We start from the raw sequence: 16615 nt of genomic DNA, 5'->3' as shown, positions 1-16615 counted from the left end.
CTGTTAAGACTGACAGATGGAACGTTAGCAATAGCTAGAGCGACTACGTGGTCACATGTATGACGTCCCTAGGGAGAAGAGACTGCAGTCTAGGCGGTGCACGAGGAGGTGGCTCCATACCTCCCCCTGGAGGTCAAATGCAACCATGCAGCACTGAAACGTCCACGAGCCAAGTTTGAAATCTCTTCCTTGTCGTCAGTAATGCATTCATGAATGGTGCCAATATACACATTTTTATTTCCAAATACAACTTACATTATATAAAATGCCACAGTTCCTCTTAGAGAATAGGACCAACTACATAGACAAGAACCCCAAAAATACTCTTCACATAAAAATATACTTAAACCACTGAAAGACAAAATGTAATTTTGGAGAACTTGAAAAGGTCACTTTTCTGTGCCATTATGAAGAGGTAAGAGTCTTGTTTACTCTTCCAGCACAGAAGCACTAATGCAGTAAGGCTTATGCATTAAGAGTACATTTCATCACCAAACTGATTCAACAGTTAGCAGGGGTAAAAAGACAAACAAACCTATACAGTGCACATTTAATGCATAGAAATAAATGAAAAAGAACATTAAATGACAATTGGCAACAAATATTAGGTTTTCCAGTAGCTACACATTAGCTTCACCACAATATACTGTTTGTAGTGCACATGGATGCTATGAACTTCAGGTCTCACTTTCAAGTACAAAGTTTTAATTTCATATTAAATCTGTATTACTGCATTAAAATACGCAAAATGTGCATTATGTCAGCAACTACTAAAATTAAAACATTTAAAGAAATATGTATTTAAAGCTCAAATGCTTCTGGTTCACCAGTCATTTCAACAAAGAAAGAATAAAACAATTCTCATTAGTCCTGATCCTTATGAGATACATTAAGAGACTATCCATTTCCATATTTATAATTTCAGTGTGCACTCAGTGAAATATCATATCAACATTTCAAATATCAAGCGGATCTCTGTCCTTCAAGCTGCGCAGTAGCTGTGACAAAAAGAAGCTAAAAATACAATTTGGGCACAGAAACCAAAATCAATTGTAGTGAATGGTGTCAATGTTCAAGAAATGCACTTCCCATGTAAGCATTAAGAAATAATAACTGTGACAAACATAGGAGCTGTTATGTGATTAAAAAAAAGCATCAGAGTAGTCAGTCTGCTACATGGTCCAGCAGTCTAGCACAGATCTGAGAACACCACCACGTCACAGATCACTACATGAACTGAATTAATAATGAGGTTCAATGAAAGCAATTATCAAAAGAGGCCAGTGGTCCTTGTAGGCTAGACTACTAATCATAAATGTCTAGAAGTTTGATAAGCAAAATCTTTTTTTTTTTCTGATGTTAATTAAAGACAATGATTTGAGGGCTAGCAGCTCAGATGGTATCCTTAGGTGATGCCATAAACAAGACTATCGGCTGCGTTTCGAAATTCCTTAAAAGCAATACGGGCCAGTGTGGCAGAGTGTAGAAATCCTGACAAATTAGGGGCACACTCTGCTTCATTAAAAATCTGTATAAATAACTTTGCTATACATAATATTTTCATAAAAATAGACTTTTTTTGACATTGGTTGTCAAATTTGTTTCATTTTACTAATAAAATAGTTTCACCTCTAACAATCCCTTGTGATGGGACTGAAAAAGCTTGTGGTAGGATTGAAAAATGATCCAAAACCAAACAAGCCATTGACCTTACAGCTAGGTCTGGATATCAAGTCAATCATGAATCAAGTTCACTATTAGGAAGAGGTCATGGTCTATTCACAGGGAAAAGAACTTAAAAAACAACAACCAAAAAAACAGCAAGTTCATGAACAAATAAATTAAAGTTTCCTTCAACCCTTGGCTGATGTTTCTTATATTTATACCCAAGTCTCTTGGCACAGGTCCTGGACGTAGTGTCTGCTTGCTATACATAAGGCCGGTGGATCCGGACTTTCCACCTTTTGGAGCGAACGCGGAAGAAGAAAAACATGAGCATGAGGAAGATACAGGAGGCGGCGTAGAGCAGCACACACAGGCTCATGTCCACGCTGGAGAAGCCGATCCCCAGGAACGTTACTCCTGGCCTGTGCTCCATCTGGGCTGCTACGTCACCCTCCCCAGCACCACGCATCAGGTCCATCCGCCTCAGGTGCTTGGGGGAGCCTTCGGGAAATGGCTTCGGCCCTCTGGGGAGAAGGCCAGCTGGGGTGGAAGCTGCGGCTTCGGCAGGGGTGGGGGGGCCCGCCTGCGGGCGGCTGGTGCTGGTGTATTTGGGGGAGATGTTGGCGGTGCCGTAGTGCTGCTTGAGGAACGTGAGCACCATGCCTTCGTTCCACACGTGGAGGCCCTCCTGCTCCTCGTGACAGGCGGGACACAAGTCTGGCGTGGGCCATTGCGTTTTGGGAAACATGGGGTCCTCACTCATTGACCCTACAAAAAACAAAACGATCATTTTACACTTTAATATTATCCTGTATGCAGACATCGTATACAATGAGCGATCGCTTTATTAGATACATTAGATAATCCATAGCCCTTCTAAAAATACTGCCATGCATTTTTCTGTCAATTTTAAGTTGAAGTCCACTACTGTTTTTACCACTATTGTACTCTGAAGTGAGCTGACTGACTATACTGTTTATTGTGTCAGCCTTTACTGGCTTCTTTCATAAGCGACCTGATTTTTACAAAAGGATGTTAACTGAATATACTTTTATACTATAAATACGCTTGTGCAAACACATAGGAATTCAGCATATATTAATACAAATACCTTCACACACACACGCACTCACACGCACTCACACGCACACACACGCACACACACGCACACACACGCACACACACGCACACACACGCACACACACGCACACGCACACACACACTCACACACACACACTCACACTCACACACACACACTCACACACACACACTCACACACTCACACTCACACACTCACACTCACACACTCACACTCACACTCACACACTCACACTCACACACTCACACACTCACACACACACACTCACACACACACACACACACACACACTCACACACTCACACACTCACACACTCACACACACACACACTCACACACACACACACTCACACACACACACACACACACACACACACACACACACACACACACACACACCTGTCTGGAAAACAGGTATTTTATGAAAGAGGCCACTGGAAACATGCACAAGAAACAATTCGTTATGCATGGTACAGCTGCACAAGAAATAATTTGCGTTTCTTAGAAAAGCAATATAGGTCTGGCTATAGAGCAAGGGAACTTAATCAAATAATGACTGCATGTAGAGGATTAAATAATTACTAATTATTAGCCCATGATCCTGTTTAAAGTTTTAAAGAAGCTTAAAATTCCAAATGTGTATAAAAAAGTATAAAAAGGAATGTATAAAAAGGAATTCTGGAAGCATTCCAGCAAACAGAGCTCTGTGCCTGCGTCTCACCTGCTAGCCTGGTGTTAACTTGGTTGTGCTTCCTCCACAACCAGAGCACGGCCTTTTCTAGCGACTTCACCTGGCTCATTGACTCCTGGGCCATCGCCTCAAAGTGCCTGCCACACTCGCTGCAGCCGAAGAAAGTTCCGATGTAGCGGCGCATGGTCTGAAGCACTGCCAACGGATCTTCCTCCAATGCTGAGAGCAAGCGAGCGAGAAGAGAGAGCTCTAGCTTAGTATGACCAGTCCTAATTAAGATATGAAGACCACTCCAATAAACAACTGGAGAGTTAGCAAATTATTAAAGAAAGAAGCAGAGCATTAGAAGGATATAGGGAAGCAGTTCTCACACACAGTTCAACCCCCAAACGGGAAAGCGTAATTCTTTTTTACACTTTTACACTTCCACAAGTACAATTCAAGGAGCTCTGACTGCTTAGCATAATGTGAAGGCATTTTTTAGCCACCTGTGAGAGAAGAACCTCAAGGCATTTGGCTGTGCATACCGGTGTTGGCGAGAGCGTCTGGCCGGCTGGCGGCCTGAACGGTGAGCACGTGGAATAGGGTCCAGAGGGAGCAGGGATATCCTCGCAGAGCCGTGCTGCTGCCCTGACAGCCCACCCACTGCACACGCTGGCTCAAGTACAGCCCTGAGATCTGACCCAACAACGCATTGCACAACTGTTACAAAACCCACATTCAAACACTTCCCTCCAACACTGCCTCTATCTACCCTACATAGTGTCTGAAACTAAATTATATTGGGTACCATTTCCCCCAAGCACAATATGGAACAAGTTAGGACTTGGCACTCAGACAGAGACTGAGCTTAAACAGGGCTAAAAATATCCAGCAGAATGATGAAATTCCATTCATTTCCCATGCCTGTGGTCAGTCTAAGTTGAGATGGTGGTGTGTTTGGAGGCACATTAATGTCGCGTCTCACCCGCATCTTGTTATTGGCAAGGTCCAGGATGGCATCATAAGGGATCTTGTCCAGCGGTAAACTAACCAGCCACTCGAGCAGGGTCTCCAGAAGCTTGACCACAGACTGGCGGCCAGGAAACAGCTGAAATCCGAAGAGGAACACAGAGCCATGAGGAGACATGCCAGTAAATCCCATGATGGAGAATAACCACGAGCCTGGGTATTTATAGCTCTTACCTTAGCCACCACCGTAACAAAGTCTTTGAAGGTTTTCAGCTCCTCTCCTTCTAAGGTCTTGTGTGTTGCCAGCTCCACTCTCAATAGGTAGTGCAAGCCAGACTCCAAGTCCACCATGTACACTTTACTCCTAAAGGAAAAGACGTTGGTTCTTGTATATTATTATATTTAATTATGTTATCATGATTAATTTCTCAGGATAGTCAGCAGTTAATTTCAGAAGCCCTTGATCAGCTGGTAATACTACAACAAAGCAATAAACCAAATAAAGGATTTCCACATTTTGTGTTAAGGTGAGAAATTTCAGCAAGTTATATTTTATATATATTCCAGGTGAGTAACTGTAGTGTACTGTAGCAAGAGATATTAAAAATGGTAGTGAAGCACAGAGAAAACAGGACGTTTGATGAAGGACCTCTGTCTGAAACATCCAGTTTCTCTGGAAACTTTGTGTACTTATACACACACACACACACACACACACACACACACACACACACACACACACACAAACACACACTTTCATGTCTCAGAGCTCAAAGTTTTAAGGTGTGTAGACGGTTTCAGTCTTATCATGTTGCCAGGTAGCAAACTCTGTACAGAGCTCAAAAATGAATTTTGGAGTTTACCTTTGATGTTCACACACCTGACAGAAAAGAAACATTCAGCACGCACCCCATACCAAAATAACACAAGAAGTGAATCAGACTGACCTGTCAAACTCTTTCCACATCTCACCGATGCCTTGGCTTTTATTGGCCGACAGTGCAGGCTGATGGACTGAGGTCACTGGTTTCCTGTGCACTCCAGGAAGAAGTTTGAGGAAGGAAGAGAAGAAAAAACGTAGTCTTTTTTGCCTGTAAACATATGCAGAGAAATTTAAATGGACCAAGTATACATATTAAAAATTCTCAACACAAACATGAACCCAGTGCAAGCACACCGTTACTTGTGCAGTTACATTAATGCTAGCTCAGTATACATAATGCAGACACTGCAGCAAAATGTAAACTATTATTAGGCTACAAGTACAGGGTACACTGTCATGAGCAATGCACACCAATTACACTGGAAGGACATGGCCATTGCAGAACACTGCAACAACGGGAACCCTGTCAGAAGGCATGTGGAGCACGTACACGTCCATGATGGAATGGGTCCCATTAGGATGGAAGAGGTATGCTGCAGGGGCCACAGTGATGCCAAGCTTCTCCAGCAGGCGCTTCTCTGAGGTCAACGCCCTCTTTACTGCCACACGCTCAAAGGGCATTAGGTCCAAAATTACCTATGTGAAGGGTGAACAACAAAAATAGAACAGCGTATTGCCCTGGTTATTTCAGAAAGTGCTTAACTTTATCGCGCACTCCGTCACAAGGAACCTCTATTACTTTATCATTTCAGTACAAGACATAACCATATATCATTGCCACACTGTCATCTATTGTTGTAACATTTTAAATAGTTACAGCATCACATGTCTATTGTTGCAGCAGTGACAATGCTCAGTGTCACTGTCCGTACCTCTCTTCCTACATAGGAGTCTCCATCCTCTATGATAACTGCAGTATAGTGCTCCGATTTCCACCCCATCAAGGACAAAATGTCCTCAGTTCTGCAAATACCAGGAGACGAACAATAAGGGATGACAGTCACTTTTTGCTGCTGAATAATTTGAAGTAATGCTCTGAATCTTAAAACTGCATTGAAAAGAGGGGAAGAGGGGGGGGGGGCCTGCATTCCCCAAATTTGCAAGACTAAGCCAACAAAGTAGAGGGTAGAACCACTCTTAAATATTTTATTATGTTCGTGTTTTACTCAGCGTGATTGTGAACGGACCCGGATGGCTCCAGGGGAGGGCAGGGCGCAGGCCGGTCTTGCCTGGTGTGGTTCTGAAGGAAGTTCACCATCAGCTGTCTTACCGTCTGAAGCTCTCGATCAGCACCTAGCCATTGCACATACAAACCAGAATGTAAACAAATTCCCTATATAAAAGTGGAGCAATGCAATTTAATAAAAAACAAACGAAACACCAAAAAGGAAAACCAAGTCCCACCTTTATATGTCTTTCCAACATCGAATGTAGTGCCATGTGCTTTGAAGTACTAAAGCAGAAAGAATGATTGAGTTATTCTAAATACAGTAAAGAAAAACAACCAGGTTACATCTACTTTTCAAGAAACCAAAAGATCAGCTTGGCTACTAAAGAATAATAGAAGGGATGCTCTTCTGTCTCGTGACAGACTCTGTGCTACAGGGCTTTTGAGAAACCTTTTGTGATATTACACATCATTTCACATTTTATTTAGCACTTACATGCTTAAAGTCTTATTATGATGTGATTCAAAACATACCCGAAATGTGGGGTAGAAGTGGATGCTAAACTCTTTACATATGTCAAAGTTCTTCTCGTGTGCACAGTCCAGAACTCCAATGCGGATAGCCTGAATCCAGTCTGTAGCGCAAGGGAATTTAGTTAGGCCATTTCACACAACTGGAATACCACATAAACCATTCTCCCTGTCCCACCTTTCCAAGGTCCACAGGCTTCCCCAAGTTCACATGAAGGCATTTTTACATGCTACCCCCACTACCGCTTCAGAGCAGGCCACAACAGACATTAAAGTTAATGACAGTGTGTCTGGTGAGCACGAACCTGCACATAATAACAGGCTCTGCCTACATGTTCAGCTTCATGTTGGCCATTACCTTTAGCCACAGACAGTAGTACTGGACCAACATTAGGTTTCAGTTTATGCCCTACATATACACAAAAAAAAGCCCCATGAAAGCAGCAGAGAAATGAACCATTTTAAAAAATCCACATGCAGGTTGCAATGGGTGGTTTGGGTTTAAAAGAGGAGGAGGAGAGCAAAGTAGGAGCACAGGGGCAATGCGCCTCTCCCACTCCCCTCAGTTATTCTTCACCTGGTGGTGGGGCTCTTTTTTTTTTTTCGACCATGTTGGGGAATGTGCACCAAGGGCAAGCCAGGACAATAGGGCCATGAGACCCCTATTGTAAGGGTAACAGCTGGTAGGCGGCCCCTCACGAGCTGCCCAGCCGACAGCTTGCACCATAAAAGCTGGACTTAATGTATTCAGGAGAACAAATGGGTGTGCTTCATCAGTGGCCTAAGGACCAAATCCATCCCTTCTTACTGTTCCCTGTTCAAACAGAATTGAGCCAAGTAGATATTTCAACATTCCCTGTTCTTTAAAGAGGAGGTCACAAGTCTTCTGGGTGTCAAATGCATTTTGGAGGCACTTCCCCAAAAGCATTTGATTTTGAGGACGTTCACCACAAGAAAATTGACTTGTGGAAAAGAAACAAATGTAAGAAACAGAATAAGGTCAAACCATGACACTGTAAATATACATTGCATATTAAATGGCTAGACTATTTTAGTGACTCCTGCATATTGTGCTAATACTTTCATATACGCAAGTATTTAAAAAAAAAAAAAAAGAGAGATCTTTTCAGAACCAGCCTTCTCCAGTGCACTAAGGCAAAAATGAATCCGCCATGCCAGTTATCACAGTACAATGTGCACAGTCCAACTCTGCCTTACAGGCACAGGTATTTGCTGATTAATAGAATCTAATGGACAGAGGGGTCAGGCTGTTAATCCAGTTACTCATCCAGGCAAAACCATTCAACAGTCCCAGCAGGTGCAAAAGGTGAGCTTCCTTCCTTCCTGCCTTCTCCAAGCTGCCTGCCGTCGTTCTAAGGCCAATCGGCTCAGTAATCACTTGCAAACAAAGGGAGCACGGAGGTGTCCGCACGTCCGAGCCGAGAACGACTCACATTAACAAGTGTCCGATCTGTTTCCTAGGTGACAACTCTAGCATGGCTCTGAAGCACAATATCCATAAACATCCAGTAACAAATGCTCCTGTAACATCACACAGTCAATAGATTTGTCAGCGTAATAACTCAGATATTTCACGGTAAAAACAAAACAAAACAAACAAAAAAACCCAATCCTACAATCCAATTGTGGAAAGAAAGTACAAAAAGACCCCGATACGGCCAATATTAAAATCATACTGCGATGAAATGATTGAACACGTGACCAACGAGGCAGGACGTTTACGCTAAAATCTTGCTAGTTCGCTAGCTAGGGTTAGATATGACATAAGCAAGTTTCCACACGGTAGGTCTTGAAAATGGTTAGCCAGTTAAGTAGATAAATATATAGGTAGGTTCACCAGGGCTCCTGGTTGACCAAGCAATGGCTGGCTGGCTGGCTAACCTAACCTAGGTAAGCTAGCCTTCTCCACACACAATATATCCCTACTTGCAAGGTGGACTTCTGTGAGGACTAGCCAGGGAAGACGAGGCATATGAGGCTTAAAAAGCGGACCCACCACGCGAACTGTCGTCTCCCTACCTCTTACATCTCCTGCCAGAGCTTTCCATGTCGGTGAATACTGGATACAATGTCCGCACCACGACGAATAAAACTGAACCAGCCAAGCTGTTGAGGAGTTGTGCAAGGTTTGCTTCAGGGTATCGCTGGTTAAGATTATCAGTGGATCTTCCTCAGTGTATAACCGGGTTGTCTGGCCATACATAAATACAGCCGTTAAAGTAATACATGTTAAGTAAAATAGGACTGCCATTTGAAATAATAAAGGAATAGTCCTGTAGCCCGAGACACCTAGCTGGCTACATTAGCTAGCTATCTACGTTCAGACAGACTGTTGCTTGGTTGCACGGATGGCTAGGTTTTTGGAAACAACTTCATAGACATCATTGTGGCGCTGGTTTGGCGCATGTTTCCCTTTTTTGTCTGTGTTTGACTATCGCATCTTTAAAAACCATTGGCATGAACTGTCCGACTTGAAGCTGAAACGGATATAAAGCTCACACTAATAAACTTTATCAATTGTCTTTACCTATTAAAGTCATATTATGTGATTATGTGGTTCCAGTACTTATACATTTAGCATAGGCTACATATTCCAAAAAAGCCTTATCAAATATTATCTAAATGTCATAATGTATTCTAAAACCCACAAGAGCATTTTAGGAGCGTTTGAAATTAAGAGCGTGTGAAAAGTTTAAACTAAATCTGAGTTTTGTGGGCAATGCTCGTCACTCCCTGAGAGCGCATGAATGCATTTTTTAAAAACCTTTTTATTATGCGTCATAATTTTGAACCAAACCTCACAGTTGTAATCTTCGTCTAAAATAAACAGATAATAAATTACATTGTAAAGAACAAAATGACCAACATTCTAATTTTAAAATGTAATTACAACACAGCCTTCAAACACGTTTAATTTAGATCAGAGTTAAAATTGTACAGACATAAAGAGCATGAAATTCATGAAGTAAACATTTTGACAATGTTTTAAAAAGTGATTTGTAATGATCAAGATGAAATGATAAGAATGCCAAATTTACAGTCTCATTTATTGCCAGCTATGTATATGTGGTTAAGAACTGATATAGTATCATCCAGAAGTAATCTGAAAATCTCCTCAGATAGTCGTGTTTTCACAGTGACCTGGTCAGCGCTGTAATCCACCCACTTCCTCTCCTCGTTGTGAAGTTCCTGGATCTACATAGATGTAAAATGGGAACATCACTAATTGCACCAACTCTAATGTAGATAAATCTATAATAAATCAGTTATATGGAATTATTATTCATAGCCTACAAAGCTTTAGGTGTTTTCTTTGTACAAACCAGAATGTAGTCCACTCTGTCCCTCTTAGCATACCAGTATTTGCAAAGCGTTTGTAGCATCTCTGTCATTTGTTGATCAGTGTGCTCCAGATTAAGTATTTTCTGAGTTTCCTTTTTCACAGCAGCCTGGAATAAATTGAAATTTAAAAAAGAATTATTGTGTACTTAACATTTAACTTAATTCACATTCTGTATACTTCCTAAAATGTAAAAATAGCCTAATACTTTTTTTTTTGCTACACAGCATCTGCATTAATGTAATTTAATTATTTCTATATATGGCCACGTTCAAAATCCTACCTTTAAAAAGGCAACTGATATTTGCTGTCTCTGCAGAGTTGACACCACTGATTTAACCTCTGTGTTCTGGAAAGAGCCACTTGTTTCCAATATATCAGCACAAACCTCATGCAGTATATCAGATGCTAATTGGAACAGGACCTGATGTGAAGGCATGAAATGGTCCTTATTTGAATAAACAATAATATTCATACAAAAGCCAACACATCAACAACAGTTTAAAAGTAACAGTTTAGAAAGTAATTCATTAAAAAATGAACCCACCTGTCTGTAGCCCTTGTGGCTTTCATCATTGGTTAAATAGCTTGGTGTTTCACAAGCATCAAGTGCAACTTCATTCGCATGAGCACAGAGTACCTCAATTGTGGCATCAACCAGGCTGTACACAATTCTGGGCTCATGGGTGTTGACCTGGATTTGTGGAGGAGTTTCAGGGAACACCTGATGCCACTGATCCATTAGACATGCTATGTTAGTTGTGAAGTTGCTGTCATCCCTTTTTTGAAACTCCTGAAGTTCGAAGAAGAAACGTTTCAATGATGGAATATTGTAAATGTATGTATTCTGGAAAGTGTAATTTTATATGGCACCACAAGTTGGTTTACATACAGCATCCATAGGTTTAATGTCATGCTTAGATCCAATTCTCTGTCTGCGTCTCTTCCTGGTCTCCTGTACATCCTTCACAGCAGCCACAGAAATCTCCTCAGTTAACATTTCTATCTGAGCTCCAGGGCCATCACCAGTGAACTTGCCTTTCTCATCATACCACATCATCTTATGATCGACCTATAATACAAAAAGATTATTGTTATGAAGTCAGAGTTTGCACATTCACATTATCAAAAGAAAATTCTGTATGTTTTCTGCTATTCTTGTACATACACATTTGTACATTTGTTTATAATAATAGTAGCTTACTTTTAATGGAGATTTTTCAATAGATCTTGAATATTTTGATAGATCATTGGGTATTATTCTGGTTGAATTTTCATATGGTTCCTGCTGGCATGTCTGTTTTGGACGTAAGGAAATGTGTTCAGAGAAACTCTCACTGTTCTCATGTCTCTCTATTCCATCTCCATCCTCTTGTCTTTTTTGGCAGTCCTCATTTGGGGACTCCACATTTGGGAGATCTTCATCTGAAAAAGTATCTTCATCGACACCAGTATCAAAATTGCTGCAGTGCTCTCTGTGTAGATGAGAAATGTCTTCTGCTCTAACCAAGACCCCACAGTTTTTTTCACATGTAAAATACTTCACACCTCTGAAAGTTCCATTGTGGTTTCCTGTGGGAGTATCCAGCGCCACACCAGCCCAGAAACCACCCGCAAAAGCAGCATGTCCCTTATATTTCAGCACTCCTGGTCTTGATTTGCAGACAAGAATCCTAGCTCCAATGCAAAAGGAGGACAGAGGATCTTGGCTGTCATTTCTCTCATTTACAGGAAGAGAGCTGGTGTACTCTGAACCTTCCTCCTCATCCTGTCCTGTAGCCAGCATGGGATCATGTGCTTTACACACATGTCCGACCACACCATCATCATTATTTACCCCACTTTCCCCTAGAGAGCTTGCCTTTCTCCTACATGAAGAAGGGTCCACAGGAAGGGGAGGGAACCTCTCACTGTTAATTGAAATGTCCTCAACAAGGTCAGGTTGAATTGGAAGGTCATCCTCGCTAGTCCATGTGATGATCTCAAAGGCAGGTGGAGGAGGTAGCAAGCTGTTGCTGCCTGGTCCTAACCCACCTCCTACTCTAACTGAAGGAGGGAGGTCAGCACTTCCATACGACAAAACCTCATCTACAGGAGACAGGATCTCTGAGAGGGTGGAGTCTGCTGTCATTTCCCTCATGCAGTGAAGTGGTCCATGGAGACCCTCCTCATAGCCTTTGTCGTCTGACCCATGATCATATAGACAAGATTCTGGGACGACAATGAACTTTTCGGCGTAGACTAAAGAGCATGTGTCTGTTTTCTCTTCACTGAGAACATCTCTGTCTTCTTCTGACCAGGCCAGTGCTTCACTCTGGAGGGAGAAAGGCTCTGATTTATCTTCTGTCTCAGAAAAGCTGTCATCGCAGAATGGGCTCTCCTCCACCCCTTTTACTTCACTATTTAGAGCATGGTCCACATTTGCAACATGTGGTTTGCCCATTGTGGACTCTTTTGTACTCTGCCACATCTGCTGTCCAGAAATATGTGATACTGAATCAGTATCGTACATCTGTGTGTAAGTTGTATATGTCTTCCTTGACTCGTCACAAATCTCATGGTTATTATTTAACAATAACACAGTTTGCAGCTGTTGGTTGTTCTGCACATTGAGAGTCACATAGTCAGTTATTGTCTGGCCACAGCCTAGAATCATATCATCAGAAGCAAAATATGCTTTCTGTGTCTTGTGAAACTTTGGATTGCTTCGTTCTCCAGCTTTTTCATGGCTGTCCTCATTATCATAGGGCAGGTCTTCCTCTATATCAGATGACAGACTGGACATAATGGGCAACCTGTCAGAGGTACCACAGCCGGGCTGGTTGTGTTGTCCTACTGTGAACTCCTGCACATTCTTAATGGACTTCCAAGGAGCTTCAGTAGGGTTTAGGATTTTCTCTTCTGAATGCATCTTGCTGTTTGTAGATGGGCATTGGTGATTATGTTGATGTTTAAGTAAAGGGGATTGAATCTTCTTAATCTCATGTTCTGAAAGGACAAACAAGTATTTACTTTATAAAACACTGATCACATATATGATCATTAAAAAAGAAAAATTCTATTAAATGAAGATTTTCAACATATTTGAGCTCTGACTATAGAACCCAGAATATTCTACTTTGCCTGGTGCAGATGTATGTACTAACCACCACAGTAAGTACTTTTATTGCAGGCAGAACTGAATCCTTCAGCTAGAAGCATGAGTCAGCAAAACCGCTGATCATGTGCTGTAAATCAGCACTGAAAATGAATTACAGTCCCCTCAACAATGACTGGAGGAAAGACCTAATGTTCAAATGGAACAGAAAACAACACGTCTTTCCTCTCATAATGAAATTAAAAGAGACAAAAGAGGTTTGGTTACACAATTCTAAATTAGGCAGTTCTTTACCTTTTGATGATAGGAGATTAACCACCGTGAAGCGATTCATTTGACTGCAACAGTAATCAACAGAAAAAGGTGTCTATAAGTGTCTATAAATGTAAACATCTATAAAACCTTCACCCACCATAGCCATTGGGTTTAGAGTCTGCCTGTGCTGCTTCATGCTGATGTAGAAAATTTTCATCCCCCTTTTTCATTTTCCTCTCAGTGATGGCATGATGACATGGCTGACATTGATGGCTGTGCACGGAGAAATGTTTGGGGTCACGTGTATCTTTGGATCCTGCTGTTTGTAGATTCTCTTGCTCTGTTGTGATGTGTTCTCCTGACCTTTTCTTCCTCCCAAAACTCCATACTTCATCAGATGTTAGAAGCCTCCTCAAACCTGCTTTAGTTAAAAATCTGCAGAACCAAGATCAAAGTTAGCACTCACTCTGCAGACTCAGGATCAGCCCAGGACTTAACCTGGCGGCTTCGAAACGTAGCGTGATTGGATTTTTGAGATGAGGGGTCACTTAGAACAGATTCATCATCCCACATGAAAGAAAACATTGATCTTCAGAAATGCACTCTGCTCTGGTGGAATCCCAAGGGTATTTTGTTTCTGCCAAGTCTTCATTATGTACCATATACACACTCTCAGAAAGAAGGCCATGCATGAGAGAGAGAGAGAGAGAGAGAGAGAGAGAGAGAGAGAGAGCGAGAGAGAGTGAGAGAGAGAGAGAGAGAGAGAGAGAGAGAGAGAGCGAACGAGCGAGAGAGAGAGAGAGAGAGAGAGAGAGAGAGGTTTTCCTACCCTGGCCTGTTCATGGCTGGCATTCTGGCAGCACAGGGCCAGCAGAGGCACAGACGCACACAGGCAGAGGTACAGCAGGATGTTTTCCTTCAGGTCCCCAGTGACAGACTTCAGCCACTCCCCAAATCTCCACATGCAGTCCCATCTTAGTGATGTGTAAGCTAAGAGAACAGGCTGCAAGCCTGCATCCCTCTCTACAGCTGTGCCCTCTTTTCCCTTTCAATATCCTCTCCCCTCTCTCTCTCTCTCTCTCTCCCACACTGTCTCTTGCTCTCTTACTCTGTGGTCCAATCGCTCTGCCTCTCCTCCCCTCCAGCCTCTCCCCCTCTCTGCTCCTCTCCATCTCTCTGTCTCTCCCAATCTCTCAGGGTAATTACTCTGAGTGCTGCATTGTAACAGTGATGGAGTACAGTGCACAAAGAAGACAATAACCTCATGGTATTCGCATCCTGTACCGCAACCTGTACTGCCTCCGAAAAAAAAAAAACAAAAACGTGCAGTGACGTGTGTCACACTCCACGGTCCCAGCATATGCCTAAATACTGCACTGCAGTATTTCCTTAAATCCCTGAGTTGATGCATATAAAAATACACCAGAGGTGACATCAGTGGGCCTCTGTGTATCGGTTGTAAATGGCAAACAACCCTCTGGTGTTCATGCATGACAATAGAAGTGGATTGTCTCTCTTGCCTTTCTTGTTCTCCAGGTGTCTTATCGTCACTGTTGGCAGCTGGTATAATCACAGGTTTCACGCCAAAACTCCATCCCTCCTGCATAAAAATAAGCAACAGAGCAACACCCTTCCATAAGCCATAAGCACGTATCTTCACAGAGTTACAGAAAGCTGCCACACAATCCGACTCTCTTTAACCATTCGCCCAGTGCAGACACGCTGCCCAGGCCTGTTACCTGGTGACTTTTATTAGGACAGGCACTGGCTCCAGGGAGAGATGTAAGTGCCGCACAGTGTCTGCACTGGCTGCAGATCAGTTACCTGTGCAGGAGCTGCGTCCCTTGGCCTGGAGTTGCCGTCTGCCATGCCGAGACTCTGCAGCACTTGTCCAAAGTGAGTTGCCGACCTCTTGATGTCCAGGATGTGCTGCCTCTCACATTTATACACGCTACGCCAGTGCTGGATCTCTGCCTGTCAACAAATAACAGCAAAGCTATGCGTTTTGTATGTACAACAATGCCATTCTACTGTTTATTGTCTGTGTGTTTGTATATGTACATTACATTTCATATACACATTCCATAAGCCAATATATTTTGACTTCATGCCGATTTCACCTGCTCCTGTCTTAGTTGGCTCAGTACTTCCTCCTGTTTCGTCTTGATTTCAGCCACAGCATCATCCTCTAATATAACATGCCTGACAGAGGCAATAGACCATATTATGTAAGAATCATATGGTGAGCATAGCTCAGGAAAGTGGGCTGCTGTATGTAAAGCGCCCCCTGCAGGAGCAGCCAGTAAGAGCACAATAATGCATGCGGTGATCGGCATGGTAATTCACCCATTTAAATTCATTCATCTTCATTTTTTCTTATTGAATATGAACAAGTGAAATTATGTCATTAAACAACCCTGAAGCGCAAGAGGTGCACTCACTTCTTACAGCTCTCCAGCCACGCGAGCTCGGCTTGCGTCCTCTCCCTACAGTGCTTCCTCTCGGAGTCTGAAGACGGCGCTGTGCTGGCGTGCCCTCAACTCCTCTGCTCGAAGGAACCACTGGCCGTGGGCCTAGCGAGAGATGGCACAGGAGCTCACTTGGACCGCGTACCTCACTCAGGTCACTCCACTAGCATGACAAGACATGACCATCACCTGGCACAATACATAGCGCATGGATAAAATGTCATCACTGATCTGGCTAAAAGGCATGTCAGTCCCACTCAAACACTCATCTCCTAAAACCACTGATACATCTTGTGTGACTGAGCTATCGGACACACCCTAACATCCTGAGTAAAATGCTTTAGCACTATTTAGTAGTTGCTGTTGCAGAGGAACACTAACAATATCGTACATGGCTTTGACAGCCTCCGCCATGACCTAGTGTTGTTTTACCTTACTGCTTGAGTC

General features: G+C 42.6%; 2 protein-coding genes across 2 annotated transcripts; both read right to left on the bottom strand.

The window, feature by feature from the left end:
- Window positions 1-684: 684 nt before the first annotated feature.
- On the bottom strand, window positions 685-9347 carry qsox2 (quiescin Q6 sulfhydryl oxidase 2). Its single transcript, XM_027003063.2, has 12 exons — window positions 9028-9347; window positions 6991-7091; window positions 6693-6741; window positions 6476-6581; window positions 6161-6251; window positions 5779-5924; window positions 5353-5496; window positions 4640-4769; window positions 4422-4544; window positions 3982-4132; window positions 3485-3673; window positions 685-2433 (listed from the first exon to the last, which is right to left on the bottom strand). The coding sequence occupies exons 1-12, from the start codon at window positions 9257-9259 to the stop codon at window positions 1928-1930; spliced, it is 1968 nt and encodes a 655-aa protein (XP_026858864.2). The 5' UTR covers window positions 9260-9347; the 3' UTR covers window positions 685-1927.
- A 433-nt stretch (window positions 9348-9780) lies between these two features.
- Window positions 9781-16222, bottom strand: LOC113573028. Its single transcript, XM_035529627.1, has 12 exons — window positions 16142-16222; window positions 15821-15902; window positions 15525-15674; window positions 15221-15300; window positions 14064-14135; window positions 13858-13973; window positions 11553-13336; window positions 11241-11420; window positions 10896-11141; window positions 10632-10772; window positions 10332-10457; window positions 9781-10203 (listed from the first exon to the last, which is right to left on the bottom strand). The coding sequence occupies exons 3-12, from the start codon at window positions 15567-15569 to the stop codon at window positions 10051-10053; spliced, it is 2943 nt and encodes a 980-aa protein (XP_035385520.1). The 5' UTR covers window positions 15570-15674; window positions 15821-15902; window positions 16142-16222; the 3' UTR covers window positions 9781-10050.
- Between the last annotated feature and the right edge of the window lie 393 nt (window positions 16223-16615).

Source organism: Electrophorus electricus, chromosome 9 (assembly GCF_013358815.1).
Source record: "Electrophorus electricus isolate fEleEle1 chromosome 9, fEleEle1.pri, whole genome shotgun sequence".
Lineage (NCBI taxonomy): Eukaryota > Metazoa > Chordata > Actinopteri > Gymnotiformes > Gymnotidae > Electrophorus > Electrophorus electricus.
Note: the sequence above shows the minus strand (reverse complement) of the source record. Positions and strands in the feature narration are given on the sequence as shown.

Excerpts from the sequence above, each read along its gene's own strand:
- LOC113573028 (XM_035529627.1), bottom strand. The coding sequence starts at position 15,569 with ATGGCAGACGGCAACTCCAGGCCAAGGGACGCAGCTCCTGCACAG. Across the intron at positions 13,337-13,857 it reads CTCTAAACCCAATGGCTATG|AACATGAGATTAAGAAGATT; the intron begins GTGGGTGAAGGT and ends TTGTCCTTTCAG. Across the intron at positions 10,204-10,331 it reads ACAGAGTGGACTACATTCTG|ATCCAGGAACTTCACAACGA; the intron begins GTTTGTACAAAG and ends ACATCTATGTAG.
- qsox2 (XM_027003063.2), bottom strand. The coding sequence starts at position 9,259 with ATGGCAGTCCTATTTTACTTAACATGTATTACTTTAACGGCTGTATTT. Across the intron at positions 4,545-4,639 it reads TTGTTACGGTGGTGGCTAAG|CTGTTTCCTGGCCGCCAGTC; the intron begins GTAAGAGCTATA and ends TTCGGATTTCAG. Across the intron at positions 4,133-4,421 it reads TTGCCAATAACAAGATGCGG|ATCTCAGGGCTGTACTTGAG; the intron begins GTGAGACGCGAC and ends TTGTTGGGTCAG.